The 13,211-nt window shown below is 37.0% G+C and overlaps 1 protein-coding gene across 1 annotated transcript in view; it reads left to right on the forward strand.

Annotated features, from left to right (window-relative positions):
• The window catches only part of PAQR8 (progestin and adipoQ receptor family member 8), a 52,372-nt gene extending 39,749 nt beyond the window's left edge, over window positions 1-12,623 (forward strand). The window contains exon 2 of the mRNA XM_074237184.1: window positions 11,378-12,623. Coding sequence (XP_074093285.1) covers window positions 11,433-12,497 — 1,065 coding nt within the window. The 5' untranslated portion in view covers window positions 11,378-11,432 and the 3' untranslated portion in view covers window positions 12,498-12,623. The remainder of the gene's footprint in view (window positions 1-11,377) is intronic.
• The last annotated feature ends 588 nt before the right edge of the window (window positions 12,624-13,211 follow it).

Consider the following 13,211-nt stretch of genomic DNA (forward strand, 5'->3'; position numbering starts at 1 on the left):
CATAAACTGTTTCCCTTTCCAAAGATCTGACAGGTAAACTACTCCTTGATCTTCCAGTTTGCTTATAATATTGTTTTTTATGTCTAAATCCTGTATCCATTTGGATCTTATCTTGGTATAGGTTGTGAGGTGTTGGTATATAAGTTTCTTCCATACTAACTTCCAATTTTCCCAGCAGTTTTTATCAAAGAGAGAGTTTTTATCCAATAGCTGGACTGTGGGTTTATCAAACAGCAGATTACTATAATCATTTTCTGCTATTGCACCTAGTCTATTCCACTGATCCATGACTCTATTTCTTAGCCAATACTAGCCAGTTTTGAGGACCGATGCTTTATAATATAATTTTTGATCTGGTAAGGCTAATCCACCTTCTTTTGCACTTTTTTTTCATTGAATCCCTGGAAATTCTTGACTTTTTAGTTCTCCATATAAATTTACTTACAACTTTTTCTAACTCATTAAAGTAATTTTTTGGGAATTTTGATTGGTAGGGTGCTAAACAAGTAGTTGAGTTTTGGTAGAATTGTCATTTTTATTATAATAGCTCGACCTATCCATGAACAGTTGGTGTTTGCCCAGGTATTTAAATCTGATTTTATTTGCATGATAAAAGTTTTATAATTGCTTTCAAAAAGTTTTTGAGTCTGCCTTGGCAGCTAGATTCCCAGGTATTTTATTTTGTCTGAGGTTACTATGGATGGGATTTCTCTTTCTAGCTCTTTCTGCTGTATCTTGCTAGTCATATATAGAAATGTTGAGGATTTAAGAGGGTTTATTTTATAGCCTACTATTTTGCTAAAGTTGGTAATTATTTCTAAGTAGTTTTTTAGATGACTTTTTGGGGTTCTCTAGGTATACCATCATATCATCTGCAAAGAGTGAGAGTTTTGTCTCCTCCTTCCCTATTCTAATTCCTTCAATTTCTTTTTCTTCTCTTATTGCTGAGGCTAACGTTTCTAATATGATATTGAATAGTAGTGGTGATAATGGGTATCCTTGTTTTACCCCGATCTTATTGGGAATGCCTCAAGCCTATCCACATTGCATATAATGTTTGTTGATGGTTTCAGATAGATACTGCTTATTATTCTAAGGAACAAACCATTTATTCCTATACTATCTAGTGTTTTTAGTAGGAATAGGTGCTGTATTTTATCAAAAGCTTTTTCAGCATCTATTGATATGATCATATGATTTCTCATGGGTATGTTATTGATATAATTAATTATACTAACAGTTTTCCTAATATTGAACAAATCCTGCATTCCTGGGATAAATCCTACTTGATCATAATGTATTACCCTAGTGATAACTTTGTAATCATTTTGCTAAGATTTTATTTAAGATTTTGGCATCTATATTCATCAGGGAGATAGGTCTATAATTTTCTTTCTCTGTTTTAACTCTTCCTGGTTTAGGTATCAGCACAATATTGTTGTCATAGAGTTATGCAGAGTTCTGTCTTCACCTGTTTTTCCAAAGAGTTTATACACAATGGGAACAAATTGTTCCTTAAATATTTATGAATCCATCTGGCCCTGGAGATTTTCTTAGGGAACTCAATAATGGTTTATTGAATTTCTTTTTCTGAGATAGGGTTATTTAAGTTTTTAATTTCCTCATCATTTAATCTGGACAACTTATGTTTTTGTAAATATTCATCCATTTCACTTAGATTGTCAAATTTATAGGCATAGAGTTGGGTAAAATAATTCTGAATCATTAGTTTAATTTCTTCCTCATTGGTGGTGAGTTCACCTTTTTTCATTTATGATACTAGCAAGTTGGTTTTCTTCTTTCTTTTTTTTAATTAAATTGACCAGAGGTCTATCAATTTTATTGTTTTTTTTTCATAAAACCAGCTCTTGATTTTATTTAATTTCTCCTTTAATTTTTAGAATTTCTAATTTGGTATTTAATTGGGGTTTTTTAATTTGTTCTTTCTCTAATTTTTTCAGTTGCATATTTAGTTCATTGATTTCTTTTTCCTCTAATTTATTCATGTAAGCATTTAAAGATATGTAATATGTCCCCTGATAGTCGCTTTGAGTGTATCCCATAGGTTTTGGTATGTTGTATCATTATTGTCATTATCTAGGATGAAATAATTAATTTTTTCTATAATTTGTTACTTGATTCATTCTTTAAAATGAGGTTATTTAGTTTCCAATTAGTTCTGGGTCTATATCCTTGGGCCAGTATTGTATGATTTTTATTATGTTATGATCTGAGAAAGAGGTATTCACTATTTCTGCCTTTCTGCAATTGATCATTAGGTTTTTATATCCTAGTACATGGTCAATTTTTATGTAAGTGCCATGTACTGCAGGAAAAAAAGCATATTCCTTTCTATCCCCATTCAATTTCCTCCATAAATCTATCATGTCTAGGTTTTCTAACAACCTATTTATCTCTTTAACTTACTTCTTGTTTATTTTATGATTTGATTTATCTAAATCTGAAAGTGGAAAGTTAAGGTCTCCCACTAGTAGAGTTTTGCTGTCTATGTCTTTCTGTAACTCTTTCAAGTTCTCTTCTAAGAATATGGATGTTGTCCCATTGGGTGCATACATATTTACTATTGAAATTACTTTATTTTCTATGGTACCTTTTAAGAGAATATAGTTTCCTTCCTTATCTCTTTTAATGCTATCTATTTTTACAGTTGCTTTGTCTGAGATAAAGATTGCTACCTCTGCTTTTTTCACTTCAGCTGAAGCAAAATACATTTTGCTCCAACCTTTTGCCTTTACTCTGTATGTATCTCTCTGCTTCAAATAAGTTTCTTATAAGCAGCATATTGTAGGATTCTGGTTTTTAATCCACTCTGCTATTCCATTATGGGTTTTTTTAGATTTTTGCAAGGCAAATGGGGTTAAGTGGCTTGCCCAAGGCCACACAGCTAGGTAATTATTAAGTGTCTGAGACCAGATTTGAATCCAGGCACTCCTGGCTCTAGGGCCGGTGCTTTATCCACTGCCACCTAGACATTCACATTCAAAGTTATAATTACTAACCCTTTATTGCCCTCCATGCTATCTTCCTTCTGTTTGTATTTTTTTCCTCTTTTTCCCTTTATCCATATTCCCCAATGTTTTGTTTCAAACACCTTCAGGGTGTTTGCCCTCTTAAATCGAACCCCCCTCCCCTTTTCCCCCTTTTTCTTTTCCCCTTCTTCCCTTCTTTCTGTTAGTTCCCCTTTTTTCTTCCCCTCCCCGTCCCCCCCCTCCTCTGACCCCCCTCCTCATGCTTGAAAGGTAAGATAAGTTTTTTAACTTGATTAAATGTGTCTAAGTTAACTTTAAGCCAAGTCTAAAGAGATGAAGATTCAGGTGGTTCTCACCTCCTCCCTTCCTCCCCTCAATTACAATAGGTCTTTTGTATCTCTTAATGTAAAGAGATTTACCCCAATCAGCCTCCCTCCAATCTCCCTTCTCCTTACTGCCCCCCCTTTTTAAAGAGGTATTGTTTTTAAATCATTCTGAGTCACAGAAAAGTTATGAGTGTCCATCACTTCTAGTTATGTATATTCTCTCTAATAGAGTTACAACTCTCAAGAGTTATGAGACTCTTTCTCCCAAGTGGGTGTATAACTAGTTTCATCTTATTGTACAGCAGCAAAAAATTTTTTTAACCTTTCCATGTGTCTCTTGAGTCTCCTGTTTGATGTCCAAATTTTCTATTTAGCTCTGGTCTTTTCATCATGAAATCTTGGAAGTCTCCCATTTCATTAAATGTCCATTGTTTTCCCCTGGAAGAGAAGGCTCCGCTTTGCTGGGTAGTGAATTCTTGGCTGCATTCCAAGCTCCCTTGTTCCAGGTCCTGTGCAGTCCTTACTGTGGCTCCTTGGTATTTAATTTTTTTCTTTCTGACTGCTTGCAGTACTTTTTCTTTTATTTGATAGTCCTCAAATTTGGCCACAACATTCCTTGGTGTTTTCATTTTAAGATCTCTTTCTGGAGGAGATGGATGTATTCTTTCAATAACTATTTTGCCCTCTGGTTCCATGATATCAGGGCAATTTTCCATCACCAAATCCTGTAATAGTTAAGTCCAGGCTTTTTTTTTTTCACTTCGGCGTTCTCAGGAAGGCCAATAATTCTCAGATTCTCAAGGTCAGTGGTTTTGCTGATGAGGTATTTTACATTTTTTCCTATTTTTTTCATTCTATTGGTTTTAACACAATCTTGTTGTCTCATGAAGTCATTAGTTTCCACTGATTCCATTCTTTTTTTTAGAGAAGATTTTCTTCCTTTCTTTTGCAACTCCTTTTCCAATTGGTCCATTCTATTTTTGAAGGACTTTTCCATTTGCCCAAATGTAGTTTTGAGAGAATCATTTCCTTTTTACATTTGCCCAATTGAAGATCTGAGAGATCTATTCTCATTTTTTATTTGCCCAATTGGAGATCTGAGAGAGTTATTCTCATTTTGTATTTATCCAGTGGTTTTTTCCAAGGATTTGTTTTCTTGTTGTGAGATGTTAATTTTCTCTTGAGTTTCTTTTCCCAATTTTTCCAATTGATTTTTAAACTCCTTCCTGATTTCTTCAAGGAAGTCTTTCTGGGCTGGAGGCCAATTCATATTCTCCTCAGCAGTGCTAGATCTCTCTGGGTTAGGATCTGTCTCTTCTAAGCATTTCTCCAAGGGCCCCCTTTTCTCTGGCCTTTTTTCATCTTGTGTTGGGGGGGGGGGGCTGACTCTCAGAGGTTTTGAGGATCCTACAGGCTTTGTTCACTTGGTTTAGTAATTCCAAAGGTCCTAGAGTGAGGTCCTTAGGAGCAGAGTCTGAGTTGACCTTGAAAACTGGGCTGGGCCCTAGGGGAAGGAGTTAATCTCTTTCTGTTGAGTGAGCTCTGCTGCCCTGAGGGGGTGGGGGGGTGTATTGTTTGTTCTGGACAAAGGGCTCAGCCAAAAGTATGGAGCTCAGGTCCCTGGCCCAGCTGGTTGTTCTCCAGACTTGCACTGAGACTGTACTGGAACTCACCCTCCCTTAACTCTTCTCCCCCTGGCCAAAGACTCCGAAGCTAAAGCTGGATCTCAGCACCCGACACTAACAGAAGTCGCCACAGCTGAGGCTGACCCCCTGGCCTCCCTCAGCTGCTGTCCCCAGTGCTAATTCTGGTCTCCTGGTTCTGGTAGGTGTTCTAATCCTAGCTTCTCTTTCTGGGCTTTGTTGATTGAATTTCTATTAAGAGGTTTCTCTCATGTTATTTCTGAAGGGAAAGAAAGCACTATCACAGTGTCTGTCTTCTCTCTGCCATCTTGGCCTGAAGTCCTATTGTTATATCTTTGTAGATGACTACCATTCTCCTTCCTCACTTAATGCCATCACCTATATTGGCTCCTTGGAATGCTTATCTCTCTTCCTATGTAAATGTTGCTTCATCCTTGAAGGCCCAGCTCAAATCTACAGCATTTATAGTGGTCTGCAAAATTTAGATGGCTAAAGAAAATGCCCAGAGAAAGAGATGGAGTGTCATAGATTGTGGAACAGACTGGAGGTCAGTGTCTCTGTAAAAAAGATTGTAAAGATAGGAGGAAGACTAGGTTATAAAGATTTTGAAAGCCAAACAAAACATTTGTATTTGATCTTGGAGACAATGGAAGCCCCTGGAGTTTATTGAATATGAACTCAACTAGGGAGAGGCAGGCATACCCTCTAATGACTATTGCAAAAGTTCAGGCTTGAAGTTATGAGTGCCTGGCAGTGTCGAAGGAGAGAAAGGGGTGTATTCAAGAGATTTTTCAAAGGTGGAAGTGATAGGCCTTATAACAGTTTATGATATGGGGGACAGGACTGAGAGAAAGTGAGGAGTTCATTCAAAGGTAGTCATTCAGAGAATTTGGCAGCTTGTGAGTGATTGATTTACTCCAAATGGATGTAAATTTTGTAGAGCAAGATAATTTAAATTTTTATTGATCTTTTTTTCACATCACATTCATTTCCAACATATATTTTCCCCACTAACTCAAAGGAACCAATTCCTTCTATCAAAGAGAGAGAGAGAGAGAATTCTGTAAAACCAACCAACAAATTAGCCAAATCTGATCGTATATGTAATGTTCCATATCCACAGTCTTCCTGGAAACATTTCTCATGAAAATGAACCTAGCCTTTTCCAAAGACAGTTCTTTCCAGCCTCAGCTACAGTCTGACAGCTGGATCCTTCAGCAGTGGCAACCACTCCATGAAGAAAATGGGTAGCAAAATTTTCAAACACTGGGTTCCCAGAGAGAAACCTGTATCTTTTTGAATTCAGAAGATGTGAGTGCTGAAGATTTGGCATAATCATATGCATGACTACTAGGCAGTTGTGGTTGTTTTCAGGAATTGTTGAGTTGTATGAAATCCCCCAGGGGAGTGTCTGGTTACAGACAAGTCTGTTTTGCTGAATAATGCAATAGAAGAGACACTGAGATCACTATTATACATTTTAAAGGAGATACTAGAAAGAGGAGAAACTCTTTGCAGAAGAAAGAACTTTCTTAGTTTCAAACTTTTTGGCTAGGCTTTTCCCCTTGAAATTTGAGATTATTTCCCATAAGTAGTGTTTCAATTAACCCTCTATTATCAGTTCTTTCTCCCTTCTTCAAAGATGTCATAGGAAAATAAAAATAATAGAAATAAAAATCTGGGAATTACACCTAAAGGGCAACAAAAATGTGCATACCCTTTGATACAGCAATACCACTACTGGGTCTATACCCTGAAGAGATTATGACCAAGGTTATAAATATCACTTATACAAAATTCAGGGAAGCCTGGAAGCATTTGCATGAACTGATGCTGAGCAAGATGAGCAGAACCAGAAAAACATTGTACACCCTAAAAGCAACATGGGGGTGATGACCAGCCTTGATGGACTTGCTCATTCCATCAGTGCAACAATCAGGGACAATTTTGGGGTATCTGCGATGGAGAATACCATCTGTATCCAGAGAAAGACTCGTGGAGTTTGAAGAAAGACCAAAGACTATCACCTTTAATTTAGAAAAAAAATCATTATCTTACTATGTAATTCTGCTATCTCTTATACTTTATTTTTCTTCCTTAAGGATATGGTTTCTTTCTCATCTTGCTGTGTCTCTTAATTGATACTGTGTTTCAGCATATTTGTAAAGATGTTATAAAGCCAAGAGGAACGCTTCATCTTAAAATGTTAATGAAAATAATGAAAGTTTTTGGCTAAGAGTATTCAGGATCCCTTTCTCCATCCTCCTTGTTTCCTCAGTAACTCAGTGTGGAGTTGTAACTTGTAGGTGATACAGTGAATAGAGCATTGGGCCTGCTGAGTTTGGGGGTGGGGGTCATTTAGCCTATTTGCCTCAACTTCCTCATCTGTAAATAATAATAATTCTTGAACCTTCCAGGGTTATTGTGATGCTCAAATGAGATAATAACAATACCATACTTTGCTTAGGATTTTGACACAGGATAGGCATTATATAAATGACTTTATGTCTTGATTTCTACCATCTATAGAATGGAGCCTATGCTTAATATCTACTTTGAATGCCTGCATGAGAAAAAAAGATAAATGTCATTCTATTGGAATAATGCCATTTGAGATCTTCAAGAAGGTGGTGTATGGGTACAAAATATGACTTTGTACCCCAATGAAGAATGACTGTCTCTAGAATCTCTGACTCCCTCTGGCTTATTGTCTCTCAACTCCAAAGGTTAGGACACCATGAAAAATTGACAGTCACTCATTCCACGTCTTGTCCTTTCTGTTTCATCTGCCACTTAGAGGGTTAGTCCCCCAACCCTCAAATATTGTTCACCAACTGCCAACAGAAAACAATTGGGAAAATGTCCATTCAAAAATATGTCTGCTGTACTATTCCCCTCTGAGGAAGTGCCAGACTCAGCCCCACCTAATCTGGTAGCTGACAGTCTTTTCTAAATGGAGATATTTTTAACTTTTTCTCTTCCTATTTCTGTCTTTCTCCTTGCTCCTTTTTTTCTGTTTCTCATGCAATTCCCAACCCTGTACATTTCTCATTTTTTTCTTCTTCTAACACTTGAACCTCCACACCCCCTTTTTCTTTTTTTAACTTCATGAGAACAGAGATCAGAGATTTTTACCTGGAAAAGACCCTTAGAAATCTTGAAACTAGAAATCCCTAACCTTTTCTCAACCCTTTTTGGCAGTCTAGTGAAGTCCCTTGACCCCTTATCAGAATTATTTTTTTAAATACATAAAATATACAGGATACAAAGGAAACAAATTATTCTGGAAGAATTTCAGAAAAACCTTTAAAGCCTTACATGAACTCAGTAAATAAGCAGAACCAAGAGAAATTATGCACAACATTTTGTGATAATCTACTATGATAAACTTCCTCTTCTCCACAATACAATGATCCAAGATGATTCCCAAGTACAAATGATGTAAAATATACATCCAAAGAAAGAATTGATTGGTCAAGTCTGATTGCAAATCAAAGCATAATATTTTTCACTTTCTTTGTTTTTTTCATGTTTTTCTTTCCTTTTGTTGTTTCTTTCACACCATGACTAACATGGAAATACGTTTAACATGATTACACATGTATAACCTATATCAGATTGCTTACTGTCTTGGGGGGGGGGAGTTGGAAAAAATTTGGAACTCAAATCTTATTTTTAAAACGAATGTTGAAAAATATATTTACATGTAATTAGAAAAAATAAAATACTATTTAAAAAATTTTTTTAAAAAACAGGGCAGCCAGATGGCATAGTGGATAGAGTACCAGCCCCAGGAGTCAGAAGGACCTGAGATCAAATCCAGACTCAGACACTAAAAATTACCTAGCTGTGTGACCCTGGGCAATCTACTTAATCCTATTGCCTGGCAAAAACCAAAAATAAAAAAATTTAAAAAGATAAAAATTAAATTTAAAAAATAAAGAGACTTAGGGTCTTGCCCAAGGTTACCCAGGTAGTCAGCAGCAGAACTCAGATTTGGATTCATGTCCTTGGACTTCAGAATTAGATTTTGTTTTCCTTTTTTTTTCAGCACATTAGGAAATTAGTCTTTTGGTATATTTTGCTCTCCAACTTTTGTAGCCCTAGCTCTTAGCAGTGTCTGAACCATAGTAGGTGCTTTTAATAAGTCCTTATTAACACTCATCCCCCCCACAAACATAAGGTCATAGTTATAGGAGGCAGTGGTTGTCAGATATAAAATATTTGGAGTTCTTGGAACTTCTTTAAAACAGGGAAATATAAAGCATGGTTGCTATTACAGTATCAAACTTATATAATATCAACTGTTTACTATAGTGCAAATCCAGTGCCTTACCTATTAGCCTTCTTTTCTTTTTTTTTTTTTAGGTTTTTTTGCAAGGCAAATTGGGTTAAATGACTTTCCCAAGGCCACACAGCTAGGCAATTATTCAATGTCTTAGGTCAGATTTGAACTCAGGTACTTCTGACTCCAGGGCCAGTGCTCTATCTACTGCATCACCTAATCGCCCCCTGTTAGCTTTCTTAATGATGATTTTAACCAAACATTTTGCCAAATGGACAACTGTAATCATTTGGCCGATTTAAAGATCATGTCTCTTGGAAGCAAGCTTAGTGTATATAATTGAGAGAATATCAAACTGGAAACCAGGAGACTTGCTTGCTAGTTCAGTTTCTGTCATTATCTTATATGGGACCTTGAGCCTGTTTTCCTTTATTCTCAGAGTGGTATCATAGTTTGAATTCTGGAATGAACCTTAAGAAGTCATCTGGCCCAATCCTTTCATTTTATAGGTGGGAAAATGAGGCCTAAACAAATGAAATTACTTGCCCATGGTCTGTAAATAAAAAGTTGAAGAGGATCTGGTATTTGAACCCTTGTCTTCTCATTTCTTGTTCAAGTATTCTTTCTTTTCCTGATGCTGCCCTATTTCCTCCACTATAAAGAAATGAGATTGGACTGAATGATTAATAAAATGCCATCTAGCTGTGATGTTCTGTACTTCCCCTTGTGAGTGTAGGCCTGAGATCTTAGCCTGAGCATCTTACTCTTAGCTTTAGTTTCTTCATCTGTAAGTTAAGATTAATAATAATTGTATAACCATACGTTCAGGTTTAGTCACCCACAGTGGGGAGTTCTTTAAAAATTACATTAAGGCAAGACCTTTGTCATTAAGGTTTTTTTGCCCATTTCAGATAATTATTAAAATACTTTTCCTTATTAAAATTGTACCAGGCATTGAGCATGCTATTACCAATTTAACTGTGTAATTTGTCCATATATTTTTAATGACTTCAGACATTTTTCCAATTATACACAGTTTTGAACATTCATCTTTTTGCAAGCTTTTGAGTTCCACATTTTACTACCATCTTCCCTTCCTACCCCTCCTCCTCATGTCAGCAAATAATCTAATTTATGTATAATCATGTTTCCATATTAGTCATGTTGTAAAAGAAGAATTAGAACTAAGGGGATTCAATCTTTATATCAAGTCTTCAGACTTTCTGAAACATAAGCACTGGAAAGTGATTTAGGTTATCCTTAATATTTTGAGAACAGTAACTGCTTGCACATAGTAGTCAATAAATAACTTGTTGATTATTCATTAGTGATATTGAAAGTCAGTGTTTATACCAATAATGTCAATTAGATGATTATCCCATATTTTTGTAACATAATGGGTAGAGTGCTATATTAATATCTAATAAAATAATAATAAATGAATGAATGTTGAAAACTATCTTTGCATATAATTGGAGAAAAATGTTTGGAGTTATTAAAAATAAATAATGAATAAATAAATAGCTGATGAATGTTAAACTATCTTTATAAATTGGGGAAAATGTTTGAACTCATTAAAAATAATGAATGGATGCATAAATAACTAAATGGATGGTGAATGATGAAAACTATCTTTACATGTAATTGGGGGGGAAATGTGTGGAATCATTAAAAAATAATAATAAATAAATAGATGATTGTCTTTTTTTCCTCTAAGAAGATCATGACATCGGGGAGATGATGCCATGACAAGCACATGAATTGGATTTGAGTGAGGGGGTGCTGTGCTAAGTTACCTGCCTCACTTTCTACTCCAGAACCATCTGGATCCAGTGACCAGATATGAATCAGGATGATGATATAGCCCCGGATGCAAGGCTGTCAGGGTTAAGTGACTTGCCCAAGGTCACACAGCTAGTTAGTATCAAGTGTCTGAGGCCAGAATGAATGAACAAATGAATGATGAATGTTGAAAACTATCTTTGCATGTAATCGGAGAAAATGTTTGAACTCATTTAGGAAACAATGAATTAATTAATTAAAAACTGATTATTGATTGATTGTTAGACTAAAGAATATGTATAGTTTCTTCCCTATTATATATCAATCTTTGGCTTCATTTTTTTCTTCTAGGTTAAAGACTCCTGGGTCCTGAAACTGTTACAGAGAGGCCCTAGGTATAGCAACCATGACCACTGCTATCCTGGAGCGCCTCAGCACATTCTCTGTCAGTGGACAGCAGCTCCGTCGCTTACCCAAGTTCCTGGAGGATGGCCTTCCCAAGATGCCTTGTACCGTCCCAGAAACCGATGTGCCCCAACTCTTCAGGGAGCCTTACATTCACACTGGCTACCGCCCAACAGGCCATGAGTGGCGTTACTATTTCTTTAGTCTCTTCCAGAAACACAATGAGGTGGTCAATGTCTGGACCCACTTGCTGGCAGCCTTGGCTGTCCTCCTGAGATTCCAAGCCTTTGTTGAGGCAGAAACCCTGCCATGGACCTCAGCCCATTCCTTGCCCTTGCTCCTCTTCATCTTGTCCTCCATCACATACCTCACCTGCAGCCTCCTGGCCCACCTGCTGCAGTCCAAATCGGAGTTGTCCCATTATACCTTCTACTTTGTGGATTACGTTGGGGTGAGTGTCTACCAGTATGGCAGTGCCTTGGCTCACTTCTTCTATAGCTCCGACCAGGCCTGGTATGAACGGTTCTGGCTTTTCTTCCTGCCGGCAGCTGCCTTCTGTGGTTGGTTGTCTTGTGCTGGTTGCTGCTATGCCAAATACCGCTATCAGAGGCCTTACCCAGTCATGAGGAAGATCTGTCAAGTTGTCCCAGCTGGGCTGGCCTTCATTCTGGATATCAGTCCCGTGGCCCATAGAGTGGCACTGTGCCACCTGTCTGGCTGTCAGGAGCAGGCTGCCTGGTACCACACCCTACAGATTTTCTTTTTTCTGGTCAGTGCCTATTTCTTCTCCTGTCCAGTCCCAGAGAAATATTTCCCAGGCTCCTGCGATATCGTGGGTCATGGGCACCAGATCTTCCATGCCTTTCTGTCGGTCTGCACTCTGTCCCAACTAGAGGCCATTCTGCTGGATTACCAAGAACGACAGGATATCTTTCTGCAGAGGCATAGCTCCTTCTCTGTCTATTTGGCCTGCCTCTCCTTCTTCCTTTTGGCTGCCTGTAGTGGTACTACTGCAGCCCTTCTAAGGCGCAAGATCAAGGCTGGGCTGACCAAGAAGGATGCCTGAGGGTGACATGTCATGTATTGGGATTTTGCTTGGGAAAAAAAAAAACTCTAGAAAGGGTGGGGGGAGAAGATTAAAACAATTTTTTAAAGAGCTGTACTTTAAATTAAACATTATTTCTAAGTATGAGCTTATGACTATAGCTATTGAAAAGCTTAAAAGTTTTTTCTTTTAATAATGAAAATACTTATTTTCCTTCAGTGATAATCCTCAGATGGTATAGATAGGGAAGATACTTTGATTAGGTTTCATCATGACTCTGAATCAAGAAGAACCCATACTGACTGGTCCTAACTGTGCAGAATTCCAGCTCCAGTCTTCTGGAGCTAATACAGAGAGGATTCCTCTTGGGATGAGAGGGATTTAATAGTGAACTGGATAAATGTTATTTTTTTTCCAAATTATATACAAAGGTAATTTTTAACATTTATCTTTTTGTAATATTTTGAGTTCCATAATTTTCTACTTTGTTCCCCTTCCCCACAATAATATCTGATAGATTATGTACATTGTACGTCTACAATCATGTTTAACATATTTTCATATTAGTCATGTTGGGAAAGAAGAATTCAAACCTAAGAGGGGAAAAAAAAGCAAGTTTACTTTGGTCTTCATTCAGACTCCAGTTTTTTCTCTGGATGTGGATGACATTTTCCATCACAAGTCTTATTGAACTGGATAAAATGCTGTTCAAAATGCTGATATCTAAAGGATGAG

Source organism: Macrotis lagotis, chromosome 5 (genome assembly GCF_037893015.1).
Source record: "Macrotis lagotis isolate mMagLag1 chromosome 5, bilby.v1.9.chrom.fasta, whole genome shotgun sequence".
Lineage (NCBI taxonomy): Eukaryota > Metazoa > Chordata > Mammalia > Peramelemorphia > Peramelidae > Macrotis > Macrotis lagotis.